We start from the raw sequence: 20979 nt of genomic DNA on the forward strand, positions 1-20979 counted from the left end.
CAACGACCCGGGCTCCAGTGGCCTGGTGGGTTAGGGGCCATAGCGATCCCGCGGAACCGGGCTCCCACTCTTACGGGGTGTTCGGTGTTTCCGAAATAAACATGCACCCCGAGGCCTCAGAGCCTGTGGTGGACGGGGTAGCGGAGCAAGAGTGCGCGCAGGAGCCTGGTGTGGAGGAGTCGGCTGGTGACCACGGGAACGCAGGCGAAGGTGGCCGCAAGGAAGGTGCAGACTACCGCCCCAGGGAGGCGAGGGGGACGACGGGCTGCGCCCAGCACCACATACCTGGTCTTCACTGCCAGCAGTAACCGTAATAATAATAACAGGGTCTTCCCTGGCGGTCCAGTGGTTAAGACTCCAAGCTTCCACTGCTGGTTCCATGGGTTTCCATCCCTGATAGGGGAACTAAGATCCTGCATGTCACAAGACGCGGCCAAAAAATAATAACAGCGGCGGCCCACACTCACTGAAGATTATGTACCATGCACTCACCACATTCCAACCATAGGCCAGCCCTCTGCGGTAGGCACTCCTCTTGCCAGGTCACACAGATAATTTACCTGGAATTTAAAGAAGTTAAAGAACTTGCTCCAAACAGATTACCCTCAGCCAGTCAATGGTAGAACAGACTTAGGCTTGGACAGTCTGACGCCAAGAGCCCAAGCCCTCACCCAAGACACCATTCCCCTCACAACCCAGCTTTTGAATGTATCCCTTCATTTCCTTCACCATGTAAGATCAAAGGCTCTCTCTCCCTCTGGATGGCAAGCTATGTCAGGGCAGACACCCCAAATGAATTGGCAGTGTCCAGTCCAGTGCCTGATCTGTGGTGGACAGAATGAATGATGAGCTGGTGTTTCTGGGATCACCTGGTGACTCCTCACCAAAGTTTTCCTGAATAGGCTTAGAAGATAGCCTCTCCTGCTGCTTGGCTTCAATCATAAGGGAAACCTTTTAGGGACTGATAAAGAAACTGCTTGATTTGTGTTTCATTTTTTGAACCCAGCCAACAATTGTAAGCAATGACTGTCCAGGCAAGCCCTGTATGAGTTGCTATAGGGAAGCCATGTTGTGCTATGGACACACAGTTTGGACCAAGTTACTCTGGGTTGACACTACCCCTCTGCAACTTGCCAGTTTTATGGCGGTTTGCCCAGAGTTTAACCGCTCTCTAGGGCAGTCTCATCTTCCGCAAGCCGGGATAGTTATAATTAGAGTGACTTGCATACAGTGGGTCAGTAATAAATGGTAGTTTTGGCATTAATATAACCAATCAATTATTATATATATTGAGCACCTATTCTTTATTGGGCTTCCCTTGTAGCTCAACTGGTAAAGAATACACCTGCAATGCAGGAGACCTGGGTTCGATCCCTGGGTTGGGAAGATCCCCTGGAGAAGGGAAAGGCTACCCACTCTAGTATTCTGGCCTGGAGAATTCCATGGACCGTATAGTGCATGGGGTCGCAAAGAGTCGGAAACAACTGAGTGACTTTCACGCTCACACATTCTTTATTACCCCAAACCATCATCTGGTGCCTCTTGCAGCTGGGTGTTGTACGCAGTGGGAAATGGGGAACTGTAAGACATGGTCCCACACACAGAATGTTTAATCTCTAGGTAGTCTACAGGGACACCCAGAGAGCAGCAGCAAACAGCTCTTAAGATTAAATGCACTGGGGGACTTCCCTGGTGGTCCACTGGCTAAGACTCCATGCTCCTAACACAGGGGACCCAGGGTCAATCCCTGGTCAGAAAACTAGATCTCACAATACCGCAACTAAAGATCCCACCTGGCACAATGAAGATTGAAGATCTCACATGCCACAACTAAGATCCAGCACAAATAAATATTTCTAAAGATAAAGAGAACATTTCAGATATGTTTGATGTTTTTTGCCCTACCCCACCACTATTTCTACTCCCACTGCATTTTCCCCTCCTCTAGAATTTTGTGTGGATTCTTTCAGTCATGTCTGTCTCTCTCTTTCCCTATCTGTGCATTCTATTGCAAGGCAGAATAATGACCCATTGCTTTATTTAACCTGTCCCTGTGAATGGACATTTGCATTGTTAACTGGTTTTGGCTATTACAAATAATGCAGAAGTGAGTATGTTTGCACACATCCGCTTGTCCATCTGTACAAGAGCTTTTTTCAAAGATCTGCCTAGAAGTGAAATTCTCATAATCCTTAACAATGCTTTAAAAATTGTGATACATTTAAAGAGTACTGATTGTACACTAAAAGCAGACAATTATTCATCAAGTTGAAGTAGAGGGAAATTTTTTTTATACATTTCTTGCTCTCTACAGAACCAATCTCTTATCTTACAGAAATGAATGATCCTAAGGAAACGTGTGTGGGTCCTTTGAACACTTCCTGCCTCAGTGAGCAGAAGCAGAGTGGTGACAGCTGGTCAGATGGTCGCTTAGCACACCAAAGAGCCGACAAGGAGGATCATGGCGCCAGGTACGTGGGCGTGCTGCCACCACTCCCAGCACACTTTTACACATTAAGGTAGATGTGATGATCACCCCTTTGTCCAGATAAGGAAATTGGGGCTCATGAAGATTAACTAGACAGCCCCTTGTCTGAGGATTAGTAGCAGAGTCAGGATGGTTAGTTATGAGTCAGAGTCGCATAACTAACTGCAATCTATTAAACTTTAATGCCAAACCTGGAGAGAGGCACACATTAGGAGTTCTTGATGACACAAAGATATTTCTATAAGAACATACACTGCAATTTTTAAGAATGCTGAAATTCACAATATTGGATGAGGCCCTGAAAGCTACAAACAAGCAGTGTCATCAGGCATACAGAAGGTTGTGGAATTTGGAGACGGAATGGATGTGGCAAAGAATTTACGGGATATATCTTACAGCTGACAAACTGAAATCAGTTTCTCGTTCATGTTTTTCATTCGACAGAATGACTAAAAAGTTTCTGCAAAAGCTTTGCAAGCAGCACAAGCTTTACATTACCCCAGCACTGAATGATACGCTGTATTTACACTATAAAGGTAAGGATCGGGTGGAGGAGGTACCTTGTGTCAGATGGAAAGGCCTAGCAGTATAAAGAATTACTCACAGGGATCATCTAGAGTTCTTACATTTAAGCAGAAATTTCAAGGTTTAGTGGAGATGCATGGGAAAGCAATAACATTTCTTGGAAGAAAGAGTCTTACATGACTAGAGTTTATATGAGTTCCAGGGAAACATACTGGCATCTTTTATTTGTATTTGCTAAAGGACTCATAGTTTCCCAGACCACTAACTACATGTAAATACTCTGCAGTTGGGAGAGACACATTGTGAAGGACTGTGGTGGTGTCCAATGGTCACACATCAACTTAAGTTCAGGTTCATAGACAGGGCTCTTCCTCGCAGTGACAAAGCAGAGCAATAACTCCCGGTTGATGCTGAATTTGGGATGGTCAACCTGTTTCATTGGGCCATCCACGTGGCCCTTTATTCAGTAAAAGTTTACTGAGAGCCTTCTGTGGGCCGGCACAGGGCGCAGTGCTGGAGATACAAAGATGGATATGCTGAGGATGCTCTTGGTGTCTTGGGGGACAGTCAGCCACCATGAGGAGATTCACACTGTGCCAGGGAGATTCACGGAGGGCTGCAGCTGCAATATCCTTTAAAGGTGGGGAAGGACCCCTAGTTGGTCTCCTCACATCCACATTGCCCCCTCCCAAATCCTCCTCTCAGTGTCTAGGTGTAGCAGTGATGAGATGACACAGGAGGGCAGACCCCAGGGGACCCGTATTTAAGAGGTGGGAAGAAGAAGACGAGAGAGGTGCCTATATTATCTACTGCTGCCTAGCAAATTAACCCCATGCCTACCAACTTAGGAAATTATTATTTGATACTGTTTCTGAGGGTCAGGACCTGGGAATGATTTAGTCGGGTGATTCTGCCTCACCGTTGCTTTCACCCTTTCTTCATAAAAACTTTGGGTTTGGGACTTCCCTGGTGGCCCGGTGGCTAACATCCTGCACTCTCAACGCAGGGCGCCCGGGTCTGATCCCTGGTCAGGGAACTAGATCCCACATGCCACAACTAGGACCCAGCACAGCCAAAAAAAAAAAAAAACCCACAAACTTCCGGTTAAAACTTTTCAGGCAACCAAATGACTTTCAAAACATTTGGCAACAGCAGACGAACCGTGAAGTACAAATCTATAACGAGTTACTCAAGGAAACAAAAATGTTGGTTTTCCTCTCCTTAAACGTGGCTCATAAAACTGAGCCATACCAGAAAGCCAGACCCGAAGTTTGCAGTGGCTTCAGGTACCACTGGATTTTCTCACCGCATGTCTTCACGAGGCTGCCTCTCCCCCTTCTGAAGCCCTGCGTTCCCTTGTGCTCATTCATTTCAGGCAGGGCACCTGCCTCACTCCCACCTACTCCGAGGCGAGAAGGGAAGTTAGGCTCCCCCCTACCAGGCTGGCAATTCTCGAAGAAAGTTACCTCTTTCCAGTAGAGCCAGCCAAAGCTCCGCAGGGTTCCTAAAGGTTGGCCCCATGTGGCTCAGCACGACCAGCTCCCTGCAGAGAGCCACGGGGCAAGGATCAGGACGCGGTGTTCTCAAAGAGGCGGTGGTGTGCCTAAGGAGGAATGTGTGGATGCTGGGCGTGTGTGCCTGCGTGCTGAGTCGCATCAGTCGTGTTTGGCTCTTTGTGACCCCATGGACCCTAGCCCACCAGGCTCCTCTGTCCATTGGATTCTCCAGGCAAGAATACTGGAGTGGGTTGCCATTTCCTTCTCCAAGGCGAGTAGGCATAAAAGACGGTGAGACCTGTGCCTCTGTGTGTGTGGGAGCCCAACAAATACCCACTTCCTTCCCACCAGGCTTTGACCGCATTGAGAACCTAGAAGAGTACACGGGGCTGCGCTGCCTCTGGCTGGAGTGCAACGGCATCCAGAAAATTGAGAATCTCGAGGCCCAGACGGAACTGCGCTGCCTCTTCTTACAAGTGAACTTGCTCCATAAGATCGAGAACCTAGAACCTCTGCAGAAACTGGATGCTCTCAACATCAGCAACAACTACATTAAGACCATCGAAAACCTTTGTAAGAAGGACCCACCGCAGCGGCAGCGGCGGTGGTGGGGTTGGGGGGTGGGGGTGGTGGTGGGGGTGGTGGCTGGTTTTTGGGGTGGGGTGGTGGCTGGTGGGGGTGGGGGTGGTGGGTGGTAGTGGGGGTGGCTGTGGGGGTGGGGGTGTGGGGGTGGTGGTTGATGGTTGGTGGGGGCGTGGGGGTGGTGGTTGGTGGTGGGGGTGGTGGTTGGTGGTGGGGGGTGGGGTGGGGGTGGTGGTGGGGGGTGGGGTTGGTGGTTGGTGGTGGTGGGTGGTGCAGGTGGTGGTTGATGGTTTGTGGTTGGTGGTAGGGGTGGGGGTGGCGTGGGGGTGGCGTTGATGGTTGGTGGTTGGTGGTAAGGGGGGGTTGGGGTGGTGGTTGGTTGGGGGTGGGGTGGGGTTGATGGTTGGTGGTTGGGGCGGGTGGTGGTGGGTGGTGGTGGTTGGTGGTGGGAGTGGGGGTGGCGGGGTTGATGGTTGGTGGTTGGTGGTGGGGGTGGGGGTGGTGGTGGGTGGTTGGGGGTGGGGGGTGGGGTGGGGGTGGTGGTTGGTGCTTGGTTGTTGGTGGTGGTTGGTGGTGGGGGTGGGGGTGTTGGGTGGTGGGGGTGGTGGTTGGTGGTTGGGGGTGGGGGTGGGGTGGGGGTGGGGGTTGTGGTGGGTGGTGGGTGGTGGGGGTGGTGGTTGGGGGGTGGGGGGGTGGGGGTGGGGGTGGGGTGGGGGGGTGGGGGGTGGCATTGATGGTTAGTGGTGGGTGGTAGGGGTGGGGATGGGAGTGGTGGTTGGTGGTTGGGGGTGGGGTGGGGTTGGTGGTTGGTGGTGGTGGTGGGGGTGGTGGTTGGTGGTTGGTGGTGGGGGTGGTGTTTGGTGGTTGATGGCTGGTGGTTACTGGTGGCGGTGGTGGGGTGGGGGTGGTGGGCGTGGGGGTATTGGCGATGGTGTCGTTGTCTAGACTCGTGTTCACCGCTCTTCCCTGCAAGTGGGTCTAAACATTTTCTTTGCTGCCCATTTCACTCACCTCTGTCCACTCCCCCTTCCAGCCTGCCTGCCAGTCCTGAACACACTCCAGATGGCGCACAACCACTTAGAGACTGTGGAGGACATTCAGCATCTCAGGGAGTGTGCCAGACTCTGCGTCCTTGACCTTTCCCACAACAAGCTGAGCGACCCCGAGATCCTGAGGGTTCTTGAGAGCATGCCTGACTTGGTAAAAAACAAACAAACAAAAAACAGAAAGAAACGCACACACCAGAGACTTCTCTGGTGGCCCAGTGGTTGTGACTCCGAGCTCCCAGGGCAGCGGGCATGGGTTCAGTCTCTGGTCGGGAAAGACCCTGCGTGCTGCGTGGTGGGGAGTGGAGGTGGGGGACAAGCCCCCGGACACAACTTGTGTCCCCTTGTGTTCTGTAGGCAGCAAATCTCTTTTCTTCTCCCCTCCCTCCCCTCTTCCTTTCTCCCCGCCTTCTGAACACCCATCACACTTTTCCTCTCTATTTTTAGCTGCTGTGTTTTAAATGCCAAATGCTGTGTCATTTCACCTACAATTTCAGTGTGTATTCCTGACAGATAATGACTTTTTAAAAACATCATTACAGTACTGTTATTATACCTAAAATAGTATCAGAATGACAGTTAATACCCAGTCTATGTCCAGTTTTCTCCATTTGCCTCAAGCATGTGTTTTGACCATTGGATTCAGTTCAGTTCAGTGGCTCAGTCGTGTCTGACTCTTTGTGACCCCACAGACCACAGCATGCTATGCTTCCCTGTCCATCACCAACTCCTGGAGTTTACCCAAACTCATGTCCATTGAGTCAGTGATGTCATCCAACCATCTCATCCTCTGTCGTCCCTTTCTCCTCCCACCTTCAATATTAACCAGCATCAGGGTCTTTTCAAATGAGCCAGCTCTTCGCATCAGGTGGCCAAAGTATTAGAGTTTCAGCTTCAACATCAGTCCCTCCAATGAACACCCAGGACTGATTTCCTTTAGGATGGACTGGTTGGATCTCCTTACAATCCAAGGGACTCTCAAGAGTCTTCTCCAACACCACAGTTTGAAAGCATCAATTCTTCGGCACTCAGACTTCTTTATAGTCCAGCACTTACATCCATACATGACCACTGGAAAAACCATAGCCTTGACTAGATGGATCTTTGTTAGCAAATGAATGTCTTGCTGTCTGGGTTGGTCATAACTTTCCTTTCAAAGAGTACTGTGGTCACCATCTGCAGTGATTTTGGAGCCCAAAAAAATAGTCTCTCACTGTTTCCTCTGTTTCTCCATCTATTTGCCATGAAGTGATGGGACCGTTTCCACTATTTCTCCATCTATTTGCCATGAAGTGATGGGACTGGATACCATGATCTTAGTTTTCTGAATGTCGAGCTTTAAGACCATCAGATTTTACCAATCCAAACCAGACCCACACATTGTATTTGGATTATGCATCTCATCACAGCCCTCCCCGCTTGTCTCTTCCTCTCCCCGACACCACCCCCCCGCCAAGAATCTGCTGAAGAAACCGGGTCCCTCTGGATGTCGGCCACACCCTGGATTCAGTTGACTGCATCCTCATGGTGTGGTCTAACGTGTTCTGCTGTCTCCAGTATCTCCTGTAAAATGATGATGGAGCCAGAGGCCTGGTCAGATCCAGGCTCAGAATACAACCCTGAGGTCAGCTGTGGCATCAGTCAGGGCAAGTGTAACACCTGGTTGCCTCTTGTTGTGACTTTAAGCGTCACTAGTGGGTTTGACTGCTGTCAGTCTGATCCAGCTTCAGTCTGATCCAGCTCTTGGCCTCCCTTCCCCCGACTGTTCCAACAGCTCCCAGGCACACTGCCTCCCTGTGTGAGTTCATTAGCAGTCGCTCAGGGATCATATTCTAATTCTCTCATTCCTTCTGCCTTTCTTAGCGGCGATGCTTCCACAAAGAGCACTTTTGCTCATCAACAATTTACATCCCTAGTGTAAAGTGTATGCAGAAAACACTGGGATGAAGACGTCTTTGTTTTTCTTTTTATGTATCAGTTTTCAGAGAAATGGATCCAGAACTTAGGGACCTCTAAAGATGACAGTGAAGGGTTTTTCTTTATCACTGTGGACAGATAGATTTAAAGATACAGTATTTGGAGTGACTTAACCTTTCTGTCATTTGAATTTGGGTGCTTGAGTGCTCCCATCTTCCAGCCCATGGCAGCCCCTGCAGGCAGCTCCTGTATCCTCTAGCCTCAACCCCAGCAGCCTGGGACCATTTCCTTGCTATTCAGTGTGTATGTGTTGTCATGTGTACTAGGAAAAAATATTTTCCAAATAGCACACGAAAACCCTCAGGTCATTGTTTCCTGCTTAAGGCCTGGGTAAGCGAGGGAAAAGTGAATCCATTTAAAAGAAAAACAGTAAGGAAAGCATCAGTTTAGTTCTGTTCAGTCACTCAGTCATGTCTGACTCTTTGTGACCCCATGGACTGCAGCACGCCAGGCCTCCCTGTCCATCACCAACTCCCGGAGTTTACTCAAACTCATGTCCATTGAGTCAGTGATGCCATCCAACCACCTCATCCTCTGTCATCCCCTTCTCCTCCTGCCTTCAATCTTTCCCAGCATCATGGTCCTTTCTAATGAGTCAGTTCTTCGCATCAGATGGCCAAAGTATTGGTGTTTCAGGTTCAGCATCAGTCCTTCCAATGAATATTCAGGACTAATATCCTTTAGGATGGACTGGTTGGATCTCCTTGCAGTCCAAGGGAATCTTGAGTCTTCTCCAGCACCACAGTTCAAAAGCATCAGTTCTTTGCCGTCCAACCTTCTTTGTAGTCCAACTCTCACATCCATACATGAACACTGGAAAAACCATAGCTTTGACTAGACGAACCTTTGTTGGCAAAGTCATGTCTCTGCTTTTTAATATGCTGTCTATGTTGGTCATAACTTTTCTTCCAAAGAGCAAGTGTCCTTTAATTTCATGGCTGCAGTCACCATCTGCAGTGATTTTGGAGCCCCCCAAAATAAAGTCTATTACTGTTTCCATTGTTTTCCCATCTATTTGCCATGAAGTGATGGGACCAGATGCCATGATCTTAGTTTTCTCAATGTTGAGTTTTAAGCCAATTTTCTCACTCTCCTCTTTCACTTTCATCAAGAGGCTCTTTAGTTCTTCTTCGCTTTCTGTCATAAAGGTGGTGTCATCTGCATATCTGAGGTTATTGATATTAGGAGAGCATAGTTCAGGAGTAATCTGCAGAGCAGACTGGCACCAAGAACTAGTTTACCATTCACGTAGTCACTAGCATATGGCATGATAATACACAGCTGAAGAGTAATCCTTTTCTGGGGGGCCTGGCTGTCATAACAAAGTACCAGGCTGGGTGTTTTAAATTATAGAAATTTATTTTCTCATTATTCCGGAGGCTAGAAGTCCTAAATCAAGGTGTGGGGCAGGCTTGCTTTCTCCTGAGGCCTCTCTCCTTGGCGTGTAGACAGTTATCTTCTCCCTGAGTCCTCACGTGGCCTTCACAGTCTGTCTCCCAATCTCCTCCTTGTACAAGGACCTATGGGATCAGGGTTCACCCCAGTGACATCATTTAATCTTGATCACCTCTTCTAAGACCCTGTCTCCAAATGCAGTCACATTCTGAGGCGCTGGGGTTAGGATTGCAGCAGATGAGTTTGCTGCAGGCAGGGGTTGGGGGGAAATAACAACAGTCTGTCTCGTGGTTGTTTTCTGGTGGCTTCTACATTCTCCACACACACATGCACACGTGCGTGCACAGCTGTTTAGTGCCCGCCCCTAGGGCGCACTGCTCCCGACACCCAGCCCTACAGGACAGGTCACTTGAACATGTGACAAGAACCATGACGAGAATGAAGTTTGGAAAATGCTAAACTAACCAGTTCACAATGTATTTATTTTCTCCAACAACAGAAAGCAATTTAGATACAAAAACCATTTCACCAGCTTAGCAAACCCATTTTAAATGCTTCACCCACATGTCACCTTGACAGATCCCCCTCCTGGAGAGGAGGTGACAGGATTTAAGGTCGGGGGGACGGCACACTGGCACTGCTCTGCGCTGTCCCTCTCCTAGTCCCGGCTTGACGTCCAGGAGACCTGTAAGCCTGGCAAGAAGGAGCCTCGGGGTAGCTTAGAGGGTGCTCTTCATCCTGTCCCCTGATCACCGTCTCTTATCTGTCCAGCAGCTGTGTGCATTTTCTTAAAACGGGTCCTGGCTGGGAAGGACAAAAAAATGATCAATCAGAGATTAGTTCCAGTAAAAGAGATTGGGCGAGCAAAATCACCACCCTCGGGAAAGGCTCCAGGAAGGTTTTCCAGCACTGTTCTGGAAGGACAGTGAGAGTTCAAGTTCAAGTAGAGAAAGGGATACCCGATTCTCAGGACGGTTCTGATGGCACAGGAGCAGTGACAGCCCCGGCTTCTCTGAGACTGTCTTCAAGATTTCATGTTGACACTCCCTGTCTTTGTATTTCTTCTCAGCGCAACACACAAGTGAAATGTTTTAACTGCATCTGTTTCTCAGTGCCTAATGTGGTTCTGCCTGTGTGCTTCCAGCGTGTGCTGAATCTGATGGGGAACCCGGTGATTAAGAACATCCCCAACTACCGAAGGACACTCACCGTCCGGCTAAAACACTTAACATACCTGGATGACAGACCAGTTTTTCCCAAGGACAGGTACGGGAGCAAAAAGCCTTTTAGTAACACTATGTAACAGTTGAGCATGCTCAACAGGTAAGTTTTTAAATTTTCTGATTTTTGAGCATTCCCACACGTCTCTTATATATTCCAGTGAGGTAAGTTTAATGGCTTACGTGACTGTTTATAATAGGAAATTCTCTGTTTTAAGCACTTATTCCTGGATTTTTTTCATAATCCTTTGATAATTATCCTTCTATATAAAGTCTCTGATCCCATGGCTAGTTATTTCCTTAGGGTGGAATTCTGAGTTGTATTGCTGGATTAAAGACTGTAGTTTAAGACTTTTAAAAGGCACTTATAGTTTCTAGAATGTTTGTATCGTTTATAACTTTCCCAGACACAGCCATGTTAAAAAAAAAATGTAGCCAGGTTAATTGATGAATGAAGATAGTACGTCATTTGCATTTTGGGGTAACAGATGAATTTGATCGTTTTTACCACCTTTGTCGGACATTTAAAGTTTCCTCCTCTGTGAGTATTGCATTTATGACCTCTTTCCAATTTCCTTTTGGGGAGATTTTTCGTATTGATTCATAAGTGATAATCGCTCAATCGTTTCTGACTCTTTGTGACCCATGACTGTAGCCCGCCAGGCTCCTCTGTCCATGAGATTTCCCAGGCAAGAATACTGGAGTGGGTTGCCATTTCCTTCTCCAGGGGATCTTCCCAACCCAGGGATCAAACCCGGGTCTCCTGCATTGCAGGCAGATTCTTTACCATCTGAGCCACCAGGGAAGCTCTGTTTCATTAAGAGCTCTTTGCATATTGGGAATATTGAACCCGGGGCTGCCATGTGTATCATCACTGCTTTGATCTGGGTTTTTAATTTACCTTTTGATTGAGGCTGCTATTCATTCCAGCTTAGAATAAAACCTCAGTAACTGGGATGGCCTGAAAGGAAGTGCAATCTGAAGCTTGAATTACCCGACATTTAAAAACACACTTGAACTCACAAATTTTAGTCAAACTAACACAAATTTCAAAGGGAGAGCCTCCACCCGGTCCAGGTGAGACAGCCAGGATCCCTGCTTGTGCGCAGTCGGGCCGAGATGCTCCCAGTTCCCTGGCACCCAGCCCTGGGCGTTAAGGCAGACAGCGGGCGTGCAGGGCCTGCGGGCGGACTGCAAAGCCCAGCTCGGCAGCTGCAGGTCTTATGTCCCTAGTCAAGCTTGCCAACCTCCCCAGCCTCAGGCTGTCTCCGAAAAGTGGAGACAAAACCGACCTCGAGGTCTTTGTGAGTATCTGTTAGTATTAGGTGGAACTCAAGCAGGAGAGAACCAATGGGAACTCTCGGCTGTCCCGGGGCGGGGCGGGAGGCGGGGCAGGGAATGTGAGCTCCCTGCAGCACCCTGGGGCAGCGCGACCAGCAGGAACGTGTAAGAGCTGGGCCCTTTGCAGGGAGACCCCTGGACGATATAGCAGGACTCCTCTTCGAGAGCTGGTTTCACTTGGGTTTGAAGCCTCATTTCAGCACCCTCCAGCTGTTCCGCACTGGGCCCTTGACCTCCTCTCAACCTGGGATGATCTTCACAGGTGTTTGTTCACCTGTCAGCTTCCGAAGATCTCCATGACCAGCCACCTATCTAAGCCACACCTTTGCCTCTTCCATCTAGTGTCTCTTTAGCCTGATTTCTTTTGGTAGGACACATCTGCCTCTGACATACCTGTTTCCTCTTTTAGAGTCTCTTTCCCCATAGAAGGGCAGGTCTAGTAGAGAAAGCCATGTCATCTCTTATGTTAACCTACTTATCTCTGGCCCCTAGAACAGCCTGCTCACTTCAAGTGTACAATTCAATGGTTTTTCAGTATATTCAGAGTTGTCCAACCACCCCCACAGTCAATTCTAAAATACTTTTATCACTCCCCAAAGTAACCCTTACTTATTAGCAGTCATTCCCCAACCCACCTCTAACAGCCCCAACAACCACAAAGCTACTTTCTATCTCTGTGGATTAGACTACTCTGGACACTGCATATGCTGTGTGCTGTGTGATGAGTCATGTTCAACTCTTTGCGACCCCACGGACTATAGCCCACCAAGCTTATCTGACCATGGAATTTTTCAGGCAAGAGTATGGGAGTGGCCATTTCCTCCTCCAGGGGATCTTCCCAACTCGGGGATCAAACCCATGTCTCTTGTGTCTCCTACTTTGGCAGGCTCAGATCTACCACTGAGCCAATGTGTATTTGCCTACTCAGGACATTATATATAGATGAAGTCATATGATACGTGGTCTTTTGTGATCGGCTTCTTCCACTGAGCATATTTTTAAGGTTCACCCACATTACAGCTTGCGTCAGTAAATGCTTCCAAAATAACACTGTGAAATAATCTCCCGTTTGGGAAGGCCACGTTTTATCAGTTGAGGGACATTAGGGTTGCTTCCACTTTTTGGCTGTCGTGAACAGTGCTGCTATCAATATTCGTGTGCAGGTGTGTGTGTGTGTGTGTGGGCATTTGTTCTTAACTCATTTGAGAAATACTTGGGAGCATGATTGCTGGATTATACGATAAGATGATCTTTGCTTTGAAATTGGCAAACTGTCTCCCGAGGTGGCTGCTCCATTTTGCATTCCCACCAGCCATGAAGGAGCACTCCTGTTGCCCCCACATCCTCCCAGCCTTTGGTGTTGTCAGCGCTCTGGCTTTTAGCCGATCCACTGGGTGTCAAGTGGTTAGGTTTGCACTTTCCTGACGTCACCCAATGATGAGCTTATTTTCTACCTAACTTCTTGGTGAGGGGTCCAGTTCTTTTGTCCACTTTTAGAACACTTTGTATGTTTTAGATGGCAAGCCATCTAGCGGTTAACTTTCTTCCGAGTGTTTTCTCCCAGTGCGGTTTCTTTTAACCTTTGCCCATCTTCAGGTTGTGTAGACTTTGTGTGAGCTGTAATAGGTCTACATGTAGTCTAGATACAACCCCAGTCAGGGGTCTGATTTGCAGCTGTTTTCTCACTTTCCGTGGGTTCTTTTATTTATGGGATTCTTTACATGACACCCCTTTTTAATTTTGGTGGAGTTCGCTTTATTTTTTTTGCTTTTGTCACACGTGCTTTTGACCTTATAGCCAGACGGGCTTTACAAACCACTAGAACTTTCAAGATGAAACTGTGCCTGTGTTAGTATGTCTCCTTAGAGTCACATGCCCTCTGTGCCTTTAGTTTGATTTTGGGGAAAAAAAGCAAGTTTGGTCAGAGAGTATATGTTTTGGATTTACTGTTAACCTGTGACAGTTCAGCACCCCACCCCCCCGCCCACCGCCTTTCTGACTTTTGGGGTCTGGGGTTTGTTTTTTGTTTTTAATCCTCCTAAACAGAGCTTGTGCAGAGGCCTGGGCCCGGGGAGGGTATGCAGCTGAGAAGGAGGAGAGACAGCAGTGGGAGATGAGAGAGCGGAAGAAGATCACGGACAGCATCGAGGCCCTGGCGGCCCTCAGGCGCCAGGCGGAGGAGAGGAAGCGGCAGAGAGCGAGCCAGGAGCAAGGTGTGAGCCCGAGACACAGGAGGGCCCCCCCGAGCTCCACTGAGATTCATCCTGGGGTGGGGGCAAGGGCGGGAACGCTTTCTCACAGGCCTATGGATCCGTCTTCCCTCGACCTCACTTGAGGACAGTGCTCAAGACACATTAATAAGAACCCCGTCCTCTTCCTAGATGCAAGAGGAAAGAGTCAGGGGCTCTGTGTGCACCTCCTTTTTTTTTTTGGCTTGCGGGATCTTAGTTCCAGGGATCGAACCCACACCCCCTGCAGTGGAAGCAAGGCGTCTTAACCACTGGACCACCAAGGAAGTCCTCCATGTGTATTTTTAAATGACAGTGTTTTTCACCTAAATACAAACTGTGACTACACTACACACAGAAAACACAGACAAGCAAGGGTCATCACAGAATTTGCAGCAAGACCTGCTCAACGTTCAGTGTGAGCATTTCCTGGCTTTTCCTCATGAGTGTAGTGCATACTTTTTTTTTTAATAGAAGAAAGTGGCACAGCTCGATTGCTTTCTGCCCACTCACATTCCCATAAAATAGACATTCTCCTGCTGTATGCATTTCCCCCCCTTTTCCAACGTTTAATTAGGACATTGTTCAAACAATGGTCAAATGAACACCTGTGTCATCTCCTCACGTCGGGTGTTGATTAACATTTTGGCGCACGTGTGCACTGCTGACCTGCTGGAAAGCCAGGGCAAACATCGTGGCCCTGAGGCCAGTCCCTCAGCCCGCATCTCCTGAGAGCACCTGGTACAGTCTTCCAGGGGCCAGTGTGGGCACTGCATGTGCTGGGCATCCCCCTGGTGGCTGTGCAGCCTGTTTATCCAGCACCCTGATGACCGCCCTGCTGCAGGTCCCCACTGCCCACCCTCGGCCTTCGCTGCGGGTCCTTCCTTGTCCTCCTAGGACCATCCCAGCTCACCTGTGGACTTGTGCTCAGGGGAGGAGCCCACACCAGCCGGTGCTGGGGACGTGGACGCCGAAGTGGAAGGAGAGGAAGAGCCTCAGGAAAAGAAGGATACGAGGCAGAAGATAGAGCAGTTTGTCAAGGAGAGCTTCGAGGCCAAGGATGAGCTATTCCCGGAGAAGCCAGAAGAGCCGAGCCTCCTGGAGGAGCTGCCTCTGGATGTCGGGGAGCCAAAAGGGGTGCTCCCCTCTGAGGCCCTGCCAGCGAGCCCCAGAGCTGCCTGGGCAGGTAGGTGGTTGAGGAAGCACAGGTGCATTATACCTGGGGCAGCTCCCAACTGGGGGCCCCGGACTGCCTTCCACCCTGACTGCTCAGTCTGTAAGGTGATGTACGCACACCACCTCACAACAGGACCACAAGGGGAGCCCGGAGTGCGTTTCCAGTATCAGGTCCAACGTGTTTCAAAGAAATGGGCAAGACACTAACAGTGTATTTTATCGAACCCAGAACACCTAAAATATGTTTTCTCAGGTGACGCAGTGGTAAAAAAAAAAAATCTGCCTGCCAATACAGGAGATGCCGTTTTGATTCCTGGGTTAGGAAAATCCCCTGGAGGAGGAAATGGCAATCCCCTCCAGTATTCTTGCCTGGAGAATCCCATGGACAGAGGAGCCTGGAAAGAGTCAGATTCCGGTTAGCGACTGAGCACACACACCTAGAATATAATTTAAATCAACATGAATTTATTCATGAGATAGGTTCCTCTTTTTGACACTAAGTCTTCTAAATCCACTTGCTTGTTTCATTGTAACTGGGTGCCCCAGTGTGGCTCTTGAGTCAAACTGGGCCTAGTCAGTCCCCAAGGTGGACAGTGGACTGGCATGACTTGAGCAGAGCGGGGCCACTCATCTCTGATGACCGAGGCTGGAGAGGAAGCAGCGGGCAGGAGCAGGGGGTGACTAAGGGGAAGAGAGGAGCCCCGCCTGGACCCCACATTCCCTGGGCAGCCCTGCAAGGATGGCGCAGGTCTTCTTGACACTCTTGCAGCAGGAGGAGCTGTGAAACTTGCCCACTGATGCCATCGCCCTTCTTTCTTCATCTCCTAGTCGAGCGATCATGCTTTTTCCAAGGTTCCTGCATGTTTTGCATAGACTCTTGGCTGGAGCTTCCATCTCCAGGCTGTAGAAAGAGGGTGCTCTCTCCCTTCCCTTCCCTTTCACACATAACCTTTTCCTTAGCTCTTGTCACAAGGGCTGGAGGTCTTCAGACCCAAGGGTTCTGTCCTTTCTCTTGGAATCCACCCTAACTGCAATTGCCCGTCTGACTGTTGTGTATGAAACAGACTCCAAGATTACTGTAACTCTGTTGTCCTTAGAATTGGCTCCCCAAACTGTGGCCACTGAAAGTGCATCAGGCGCAGAGCCCGATGGAGCTGAAAATCTGGAGGCCACAAGACTGGAGACGAAGGAGCAGCTCTTCATCGACGTACGTAGCCCGTGCACCTGCGGAGGAGCACGCGAGGCATAGCCGGTGTCAGTGTCTGATCAGACACAAACCTTCTGAATCCTGAGCTCAGTGGGGCCTGTGGGCTGGCGCGCGTGGCCTCCCCTGGAGGTCCCACCCAGACCCAGTGCTCAGCATCTGCAGTCAGTAAGCCCTCCTGGGGGTGGGCGGTGGGGAATCCATGCCTGTGTGCCTTCAAGACCGAGAGAGCTGGCCAGACGAACCCCTTGAATTACATCTACGAAACTCTTGAAACGTTTCCCCACGAGAAGTTACCCACTCAGCAGCTCCTTCTGGCCATAGACGGAACTGCTGGGAAAGCTACACTTAATCAGCAGAGCCTTGCGTGCTCTTGGGACAGCTGCCCATCTTCCTGGCCTGTCCTGCGTCCTGTCCCCCAGGGCCGATTCAGGGGGGCCACCTGACCTTGGGCCCGATCATATCCTTGGGAACGGTCCTCCTCCCTGCAGCCTGTCCACTCTGATGACAGCCTTCCAAGCTGTGCCCGCGAGAATGCATCCCTGGGGATATGCATGTTTGGCACGACCCCTGGGAACTGTGCTTTAGGGGGTGAGGAGTAGGAGCTGGTCCCCCCATCTTTAGGTTTACACCCTGCTTCCCCAGAGGACAGCCATCTCTCTGCCCACAAGCGAGGTCCTTCCATTCAGACCGTGTTGTGTGGCTTTGCCTGCCCTCTGCCCGCTTCCTTCACAAACTGCTACACTCATGTTTCACTCCCAACTTCACAATTTAACGTGGCTCAGAAAGGTTCAACTGAGCACAGTCAGCATTCAGAGTGGCGTTTCCAGTTTTCTGAGTGGGTCTAATATAGATACAACAAAAGTGGGCGCTTCAGCCCTAACGTGTGACAACCCACCACATACAGGACCCCGACGCTACGCTAACACTGACTGTTCTTCCTTTTTGTCCGGCACCACTTTAAATACCTCTTGTACTGACTGATTTAACCCTTCCAGTAACTTTAAGAGGTAGGTTATCATCCCCATTTTACAGACGGGAAAACTGAGAAATAAAGAGTAGAGCACCTTGCCTAAGGCTACACAGCCAGACAATGGTGGAGCAGGAACAGCAACCCAGGCAGGCTGGCTCTGGAGTCCAGGCATCTGACTGCCTCACAAGCAGGTTGGGGTGCTACAGATGAAGATACCCCAAGACACAAAACAGGAAAGCGCCGCCTCCCCACCCGAGTTTTGGGAAAGGTTCGAAAGAGACTCACTTTGTGCCAGGTAGGGTCCTAGGTCCTAGGACCCTATTTGTATGTAGGAGGTACGATTCCCCCCAGATGAACTGGGTAATACCAAAGTAAAGTGGAGAACGAGGTGGAAATTTTTGAAACACGTCACGCCTTACAAAGCTCTTTCACTGACCAGATCCAGATACCTGGAGTGTTACCTGGAGTGTGTGTGCTGCCTGTACACACAGCTCAAGTGGCCATGTGTATGCTGCATGTACACGTGGCTCGAGTGGCCACACGTGTCCCGCACGTATACGGGTCTCAAGTGTCCACGTGAGTGTGCTGCATGCACACATGCTCGAGCGTCTCGGTTGCTCCATGGGCCCCTCCACACTCTGTGGTTGGTTGGTGGGGTGGCCACGTCTCTTCCAAGGACTGGATGCTGAGCGCGCACCCTACCGCTGACCAGGGTCACTTCCTCTTCCAGGACCTGCCCGACTTGGAAGACGTGAATGCCGGCGAATCTCTGGGCGACCGGGATAGGGTGAGCTCACCTGCACCCCCGCAGTTCCGCTTCCCTCCTCCTCTCCCAGCCCCGTGGATGACCAAGTATGTCAGGGAGTCGCAGGCTCTGCCTGATGCCTCAAACGCCCGGGGCCTTTACCTCAACCTCAGGAAAGGTTTACTGCTGCTCCCTTCTCTGAGGTTTTACAACTAGCCACTCGGGATTTTTTTGGGGAACACATCTTTTATCACTGATCTTTAATAACCATGTACTGTACATCATTACCTGGGCTTTTTCTGTCCTTGACGTTTCTGTGTGTTCATCTAGCGAATGCCAGTACGACAGTGACACACAGGCAGGGAAAGGAGAGAGCAAGGAGGAGAGGGCAGGGGCCCGATGTGGATGTCTCATGAGGTGACCTGATCCTCCCCCCAACATTACCAGAGCCCCTCGGGGCCTGAAGGAGAGAGAAGCCTGGGGCGTAATGTCAGGGCGGGAGCCAGTGATCACAGCAAGGACACAGACACAGAACCCAGTTCTTTGGGGGCCTGACCACCAACGCAGGGCTAGGTGGCCAGTGCAGGCGCAGCCTGCCAGGAGCCCGGGCTCACAGATGCCTGGTTCAGGACCCAGGTGGGGGCTGGTGCAGCAGGAGCAGAGAGGGTGGGCCTGTGCCCCATGGAGACCCGAGGGAGGCGGGGGCGCCAGTGGAGACCTGGCCGCAGGGCTCACGACCACCTTGGGGTCAGCGCTGTGTTCCCGGGGGCTGTCCTGATGTGGTGCCAGAGTGTGATGGACAGAAACGCAGAATTAGCAGCATGCACTTTAGGGACGAGGAGGAAATGGCAACCCACTCCAGTGTTCTTGCCTGGAGAATCCCAGGGACGGCGGGGCCTGGTGGGCTGCCGTCTATGGGGTTGCACAGAGTCGGACACGACTGAAGCAACTTAGCAGCAGCAGCGTGAAAACAGCATGGCTCAATACATCTTTTCCTTTTAACAGGAGCAGTGCTTTCCAAAGATTACAGCCATCTCGAGCCTGAGCGACGCCAGCGAGCCTGACATGGACGACATCTCACTCCTAGCACTGGAAAACACATCCTCGGACACGCTTTCCAGTATATTTGCAGTCCCCAAGGATACTTCCTGGAGGGTGGAGACCGAGACGCCCTTCACAGACATACTTAAAGTGGCACCAGAGAGGGACCCGGAAACCCAAAGGAAAGCGAGTGAGGTCCCTCGCCCGCTGATTCAGGAGCTGGGCGATGACGAGGAGCCCTCAGGACCGCCGCCCCTGCCCCCAGTCTGCGAGGGGGAAGCCGTGCCTGCCCCATGCACTGAGGACAGCGATGGAGACCTGCTTCCAGCCCCCGCTCCAGGTAATGTTCCCTGACCTTCAAGGTCACAGGGGCCGAAAGCTTCTTGGTGGGGAAACAGACAGTGGACCACCCAAGCCCAGAGCAGTGGCCACCTGGGCCTTTGTCGTCAGAATCCCACGTTCTCAGTGGTGGTGGCGGGTCATTCACAGCCTCTCCAGAGACTGTGGAGAGACTCCAGAACACTGCGAGCACGTGTTCCCACCTGGGCGGCTTGCAGCGTAACTGGCCAAAGAGCTGAGGAGCTGCCAGGCCGCCCTCCTCCCCCACCACCCCCAGGCTTGGCCCTTCCCGACCGAGGAAGGAGGGGACCAGTGGCGCCAGTCTCATCACACGGGACGAGGCCAGGGCAGCAGCTGGCCCAAAGGCGGTGCCGCGCACATGGGTGCCCAGAATGGCACGGAGAACAGACGTGCCTGCTGGGAAGGGAGTCGCAGCAGGTGCGGGCAGCGCCCACAGTACCCAGGGGGCGGGGCAGGAGAAGCCACTTGCCACACACCACCCAGCCCGCCAGCCTGGGGGCCTGAGCCCGTGACCAGAGAGAGGCACCACTGGGATGGCTGGTTAGTGCCTGCTGCTCACAAGCACACGGGGGTAGCTCCGTGTGCCGAGACTATGCTCCCTGACTGTGAACCCAACATGGGGAGCCCTTGGCACACACGATCCCTGCTCTGACCCACGCTGTGTGGCCGTCTTGAGGCCGGCACACGGGAAGGGGTGAGGGCTGACCACATTCCCCAGAACACTGAGCCACCCCTTGCCTAATCTGTAGGAAACGGCCCAGAGAAGGATGAAGTCCAGTCTGAGGTGGAGCCCGAGGAGCGCCTGGGGTCCGAGGCAGGAGAAAACCGGGAGGACATTGAATTTGGCCTGGACTGAGCCTCTGCTCTTGTACCAGTGGGCACGGGCCCAGGCCTGACTCCCCAGCAGGGGTGGGTCACCCTTTCGCCTGGGCTCCCCTTCCCTTCCGAGAGCTGCGGTTGCCGAGGGCATGGGCCCCAGTTCCCTTCTCCTGCGGGCACAGCCCCATGCTCCCCACGCTGTAAGCCTCTAACAAGCCAGGTCACTTCCAGGGGAAACCCTGTCACGGTATAAACGTTTCAGCATCCACGTGAGCCCTTGTATTACTGGATCATCTAACGTCTGGGTGAGTCACAGGTCATTCACTCCATCAGGTACTGAGACAAGAACCACTCCGTTATTGT

At 51.1% G+C, this 20979-nt stretch overlaps 1 protein-coding gene across 1 annotated transcript; it reads left to right on the plus strand.

Moving 5' to 3' along the window:
* Position 1: 1 nt before the first annotated feature.
* Positions 2-20884, plus strand: DNAAF1 (dynein axonemal assembly factor 1). The gene is made up of 12 exons (XM_086350094.1): positions 2-225; positions 2336-2471; positions 2933-3024; positions 4861-5082; positions 6125-6291; positions 10654-10775; positions 14117-14283; positions 15230-15484; positions 16572-16681; positions 18382-18438; positions 19402-19777; positions 20547-20884. The coding sequence occupies exons 1-12, from the start codon at positions 102-104 to the stop codon at positions 20651-20653; spliced, it is 1935 nt and encodes a 644-aa protein (XP_086206220.1). The 5' UTR covers positions 2-101; the 3' UTR covers positions 20654-20884.
* Positions 20885-20979: the final 95 nt, after the last annotated feature.

The sequence above is a fragment of the Bos grunniens genome, chromosome 18 (genome assembly GCF_055505025.1).
Source record: "Bos grunniens cultivar Pamir isolate PY7600 chromosome 18, Bosgru_T2T1.0, whole genome shotgun sequence".
Lineage (NCBI taxonomy): Eukaryota > Metazoa > Chordata > Mammalia > Artiodactyla > Bovidae > Bos > Bos grunniens.